The following is a 6,632-nucleotide window of genomic DNA, read 5'->3' as shown; positions in this document are numbered from 1 at the left end:
AATATCAGTTACGTTGGAACCTAACTCTGCTACCGCGTGTGGATAACTACGGTGGCTAGCTTTTTGCGAATAGTATCTAGCGGGTTAGCGGATTCGAGCCAAGACTATATTGACGTGTTTGGCCCGAGTTTGAGTCTGACTCTATAACCGATCGATCGAGACAACCATGTTTACTACTAGAAAAAGTCTATAACCGCAAGCACTATTGCAGGCGCACCAAAAAAGGTGCTCGCCGGTGCTAAATACTACCGGCACACCATGTTTCGGGCGCGTCGTTGATGACTCAATACCGCCGGCATTTAAAAAAATTAGTACGTCGGGGATAAGGTTCAAACAGGTCTTAGCAAGACGAAAAATATGTGCTCCCCGAACCGCCGGCGCGCCTCTAGGGTGGTACACCCCACCACACCCCCCACCCCAGGGATCGCCTTTTCAGTTTTGTGAAAAATAAACAAAAATGGTAGAAATTTCAAAAAATAAAATCCTTCGAGATGCTCATATGTTTTGTCATCTAGTTTTAATAGAAATTTAAAACCATGGATTTCAATATATTATGCAAAATAACGTTATGTTTCGGCAAAACATGATTTCTGGTTGCATACTATCAAAATCTACCCGAAATTTCCTATCCGATTTCAAAACAAAAACATGACTTTTTCCAAAACAGAAACATAAAAAGTTTCTGGAAAAAAATTGCATTTAACAAAAATTGGGCAAATTCAAAACAGAAACATGATTTTTTTCAGGTTTTAGATTTTGATGAAAAATAGGAAAAATTATTGCCGTCGCACCACCATATTTAGTGTGTCGGCGGTAACCTATGCTGTATATACATACTGCGAACCAGCCCGCGGTCCTCACTTTCCCCTCTTCCTTCTCTTTTCCTCCTCCTATTCTACACCGACGATCTCCTCCGGCTGCTGCTCCGTCAACCTCCTCCTCGTCTTCTACACCGACAGACTCCTCTAGCTGCATGGCCTCCTCCTGCAACGACGGCCACCACATCCTCCGGCCTCCTCCACCTCCGGCCTCCTACTCCTCCTCCGGCCTCCTCCTCCTCCTCCTACACCGGCGCAGCAACGAGACCAAGACCTTGGGATCTTCCGGTCTTCTCCTTCACTTCCTACACCGGTGCATAGACGACACCACAACCACGGTTCACGAGCTAGATCTAGATTTGTTTTTTGTTTTGTTTTCTGGTGTAACTTACTGCCGCACTAGGCAGGTGCACCGGGGATAACACGTGTTACCGTCGGCGCACCAATTGGTGCGCCAGTGATAAGCCATTACCACCGGTGGGCTCTAGTGCGCCGGCAGTAGCCTTTTTTTGGTGCACCGACAATAAGGCTTTCCCTAGTAGTGGTTGTATTAGTGCGACTATGAAGATGCAAACTGACAGGCGAAAAGAGAAACGTTTTTATTTTTATTATTAGATATAGATATAGATGTAGATATAAATATAGATTGACACTTCTTATCTCGATGAATCATGAACGTAGTCACAATCAGCTGGCACTAGCGGCCCTACATTATCCGGACAAAAATGTAACCAACCGTCGCTTTCGATTAGTCCTACCAACAGTAGCCAAATCACGTCCACCCTTGTAGTTGCGGTCATTGACTTTTTGTTTGCAGATTGAGAGTTGACTTTCTTGGAGTATATCTTGCGGACATGCGAAAACTTCGATCTGTCTATAATTTAACACCGATACTAACATTGTTATATTGCAACTGATCTGATGAGCTTGATGATCCCAAAGTAATGCTATATATAGGGCTAGCAGCCAGCAGGTGTACATCAGTGTCAATTAGAGCCTTCGGTCCTTGCATATTCCACGTAGTACGTGAGTATGTACTTCTTCTCGACAAAGTTATCCAAACTGGTAATCCACCACAAAAAGGGAAAAACATGTTGGGAGTAATTAATCAGGATTTGAAACGTACTAACATGAGCAAAATAGTTTAGGACCTCTTTAATTGATATGATAGAAAAATGCAGGAATATGCAAAAGACAGGACTGCGACGTCATGCATGCTTACTCTAATCGTACATGATTTTATATGCACCAAAGTGTGTTTGATCCCATCACTGAAAATACAACGAACTCCGAAAAAGAGCTTTCAGTATGTTAGATTCTATAAAATCTAGTGCAAAATATTACTTAGGAAAAAATCCTATAAAATTATGTTGGCACTATATAGGCTTTGTACTTTTCAAGGAGTGATAGATAACATCTGTCAATTCTACTGTTTCCTACGTCCTATCCGACTATATAATGTCAACAACGTCGGCCATGCCATATCTGGATGCATTCCGCATAAGCCCATGACAACATTATCTAGTTCAAACTAGACTAATTTGCTAAAAAGAAGTTACAACTAACCTAAGTGGTTTAGCCTATGAAGGGGCACGGATCGGACACAACTTTGCATCCGTATATAGTGCTACTCAACCTCGAGTATAATGCAACCAAACATGGGTTCTCTCTCCATCTGCTCCTACCAAAATTAGCCAAACCATTGACCTATTTAAGATTGAATGGGGTTTTCCTTTCTTGGGCTATATCTCGTGGAGAGTGCACAAATTTGGATCTCTCTATTTACCCGTGCTGACTTCGCTGCGTATGCACCTGATACGACGAGCTTGATACTAAACAGTCATAAGCAGTGTACTAATATAGGATCAGCAGGTGTATAATAATGTCCACTATATAGTGCTTTCAATCTGGATCAGTGGCATGTCAAGCCTTCTGTCGAGCAGCTCATCCAAGTTGTGAAATTCCATTAAGAAATTATTAATTTACATATATATCCCACACACACATCGTGATCTTGATGAGCATGATCATCACGTTATTATTGTCACTGGCCAAGCAACTACTGCCTCATTTGCCGTTCAGGCGAAGAAATCGATCAATCGATCCAACACCAGACATACCGTGCAATTACATATAGCACAAATCCGCTCTCTTGTTTCCCATATGTGATCCATGCTCATCACCATTAGTACCAGCTCCGAACTACATGTCTCAACAATGATGCGTCCCTAGCTCATATCAAGGGCGAAACAAAGCCCTTCCATGCATGCTTGCAGCTCCACCTCCAGCGTGGAAGAACAAAGATGAATATTAAACCTAGGTATACAACAGATTAATTGCTCTATCGCAACATCATATATACCAGCGGCCGCGCTTCTAAACTAGGCAATGAAAGCTCCATCAACATTAAGCTTCAGCTCACCTCGAGGAGGTCGGGTCCATACTGCATGTAAAGATTATGTGGTACTTTTTCCTCAATCACCGCACTCATAATATGCTTCCCTTTAGTGCAAATAGGCAAATACTTGTGGTGTCTACCCAACCAATTAACCTATAAATAATACAACAAAACATCAACACATTCACAATTTTTTTGCAATGTTGCAGCAAAAGCACCCGACATCTACACGGTTGATGCAAACAACCACATCTTATTGTCAAGTATCATTCGAGTACAAACATATCAAGCTCCGTTGACCGATAGAACGAAAAGAGAGAACAACTAGAATAAAATTACCGTCGAGCACTTATGAATAAAATTACTAGTCATACCAAAATTAGCCAAACCAGGCGAAACCTTATGGTTGCGACAATTGACTTTTCTGATAGATAGAGAGTGGTGATCGACTTTTTGGGCTACTAGGATGCGAACATTTCGATCTATCTATATTTTTATCACCGATGACTTTGTTATATATGCAACTGATCTGATGAGCGTGATCTTCAAGATTCCTATGCAGAACTAATATAGGATCATCAGGTGTGTACAATAATGCCCACTATATTATAGCGCTATCTGTCCGGATCAGTGACATGTCAAACCTGCTGTAGAGCAGCTCGTTCGAATCGTGAAATTCCACTAATTAAGCAACTATATTAATTTGCATATATGTACCCCACACACACACATCGTGATCTTGATGAGCGTCATCACACGTCGTTATCGTCATCGACCGAGCAACCACTGCCTCATTTGACATTTGCCCTTCGGGCGAAGAAATCAATCAATCAATCCATCCAAGGACAGACATACCGTGCCATTACATATAGCTCCAATCGGCTCCTTCGTTTCCCACGTCCAACATCCACAAATAACAAATCAATCCAGGCATCAGGCAACTCATCAAGGTACGGTATCTTCAGGATGCGAAACCATATAGGATATATCTCGTCAGGATGCGAAAAATTCGATCTATCTATATTTTTAACACCGATTTCTTTGTTATATGCAACTGCGATCTGATGAGCTTGATCCCAAAGATTATGTCCTACTATCATGTCCACTAGCGCTTCAGTCGGGATATGTGACATGTCAAACTATCTTAGAGCAGCTCATCCAAATCCTCGAATTCCACTAAGCAATTGATTATCAGATATGTCGTGATCAGAGCATGATCAAAACGTCGTTATCTTCATAGACCGAGCAACCACTGCCTCATCTGACCATTACATATAGCGCCAATCCGCGCTCTCTCGTTTCACTCGTCCAACATCCACAAATAGTACCAAATCAACCCACGCAGATCACCACCATGGCCCCGTCGTACCCATCCGTCCATGGCACGGCAGCCACGATGTCGGGCGACAGCGACGACGCGCGCGCCCCGCACGTCGTGCTGCTCTCGTCGCCGGGCATGGGCCACGTGGTGCCGGTGGCGGAGCTGGCCCGCAAGCTCCACGCCGAGCACGGTTTCACCGCCACGGTCTTCGCCTACGCGAGCTCCGACTCCGCGGCGCAGCGCGAGTTCTTGGCCTCCCTCCCGCCGGCCGTCGGCAGCGCGTTGCTCCCGGCCGTCCCGCTCGACGACCTCGTCGCCGCTGGGGCCGCCATCGAGACGCTTCTCTCCGTTGAGGCCCAGCGGTCCGTGCCGGCCCTGACCGCCCTGCTCGCTGACATCGGCAGAACCAAGAACCTCGTCGCCTTCGTGGCGGACCTCTTCGGCGCCGACACGCTCCCGGCCGCGCGCGCCGCGGGCGTGCCCGGGTACCTCTTCTTCCCCTCCAACCTGCTCATGCTCTCCCTCATGCTCCACCTCCCGCGCCTCGACGCCGAGACGGGCGGCGAGTTCCGCGACCTGCCCGAGCCCGTCAGGCTGCCGGGATGCGTGGCCGTGCCCGGAGCCGACATCCTGCAGCCGCTCCAGGACAGGACCAGCGACGCCTACCGGTGGATGCTGCACCACGGCGAGAGGTACCGCGACGCGGACGGGATACTGGTGAACACGTTCGACGCCATCGAGCCCGGCGCGGCCGCTGTGCTCCGGCGGAGCGAGCCGTGGCGCCCGCCGGTGTACCCGGTCGGTCCGGTGATACGGCGGGCAGACGACGGCGAGGACGCCACAGGCTGCATGGAGTGGCTGGACGCGCAGCCTGACAGGTCGGTGCTGTTCATCTCGTTCGGCAGTGGGGGCGCGCTGCCCGCGGCGCAGATGGACGAGCTGGCGCGCGGGCTGGAGCTCTCCGGGCAACGGTTTCTGTGGGTCGTGAGGAGTCCCACTGACAGAGGGGACGACCCTGGTGCAAACTACTACGACGGGGCAAAGAGCAAGGACTATCCGCTGCAGTTCCTGCCATTAGGGTTCCTCGAGAGGACGAAGGAGGTGGGCCTGGTGGTCCCGTCGTGGGCCCCGCAGGTCAGGGTCCTCGGCCACCGGGCGACGAGTGCCATGGTAACGCACTGTGGGTGGAACTCGGTTCTCGAGAGCGTGATGCACGGCGTGCCGCTGATTGCATGGCCTCTATATGCCGAGCAGAGACAGAACGCTGTGATGCTCTCTGAAGAGATAAAGGTAGCAATGAGACCAAAGTCTGGAGGTGCACAAGGGTTGATACTTGGAGAAGACATTGCAGAGGTCGTCAATGATATGATGAACGGCAAGGACGGTGAAGCGGCACGAAAAAAGGTAGTGGAGCTTCAGGTGGCTGCGAGGAGTGGGCTGGCTCCGAGTGGCATATCCCACGACTCACTTCTGGAGGTGGTAAGGAAATGGAAGGAGAACACATGTTGAAATTTGCATTGCAATCTTGTGTAATAAGCAACCTCGCCGTCGTTAAATGGTCGATGTCTAAGTTCGCACTCATCATGGTTAGACATTTGTATTTGTATGAAAAGTAATGTATAGAATGAAACAATGATATCATGTCGTATGATATTACTCCTTCCGATTCATATTACTTGACGCTAATATAGATGTATCTAGACACATTTTAGTTGTAGATACATCCATTTAGCATTAAATAATATGGACCGAGAGAATACTATAGATTAAATGGAAATTTTTTACATCTTTGTCATGGTTGATATCCCAAGGTAACAATTGATATTTAGGAGTGAGAAAGTAATTGTGTCGCAATCTCTATGGACGTCTATACATTAGTTTGAAGACGTGTCAAGACGTCGTACTTCATGGCGTGAGAAGGCGACGGTTTGAATTTCTTGGGTGGCATCGTCCGCCGAACATTGTGGCTCAGACAATCGGCACCGCGAAGCTCTCCGTCGTACTCCTGGGATTCTTCGGAATCGTCGTTTTCGAACCGACAAGTGCTGGGCGCCGCCGCCGGGCCTTGTTGATCTTGCTCTGCGTGATATCGTCA

General features: G+C 47.5%; 1 protein-coding gene across 1 annotated transcript; it reads left to right on the top strand.

Moving 5' to 3' along the window:
- The first annotated feature begins 4,523 nt into the window (after positions 1 to 4,523).
- LOC124685973 (UDP-glycosyltransferase 72B1-like) lies at positions 4,524 to 6,149 on the top strand. Its single transcript, XM_047219989.1, has one exon. The coding sequence runs from the start codon at positions 4,571 to 4,573 to the stop codon at positions 6,044 to 6,046; it is 1,476 nt and encodes a 491-aa protein (XP_047075945.1). The 5' UTR covers positions 4,524 to 4,570; the 3' UTR covers positions 6,047 to 6,149.
- The last annotated feature ends 483 nt before the right edge of the window (positions 6,150 to 6,632 follow it).

The sequence above is a fragment of the Lolium rigidum genome, chromosome 2 (assembly GCF_022539505.1).
Source record: "Lolium rigidum isolate FL_2022 chromosome 2, APGP_CSIRO_Lrig_0.1, whole genome shotgun sequence".
NCBI classification, from domain to species: Eukaryota; Viridiplantae; Streptophyta; class Magnoliopsida; order Poales; family Poaceae; genus Lolium; species Lolium rigidum.
Note: the sequence above shows the minus strand (reverse complement) of the source record. Positions and strands in the feature narration are given on the sequence as shown.

Excerpts from the sequence above, each read along its gene's own strand:
- LOC124685973 (XM_047219989.1), top strand. The coding sequence starts at position 4,571 with ATGGCCCCGTCGTACCCATCCGTCCATGGCACGGCAGCCACGATGTCG.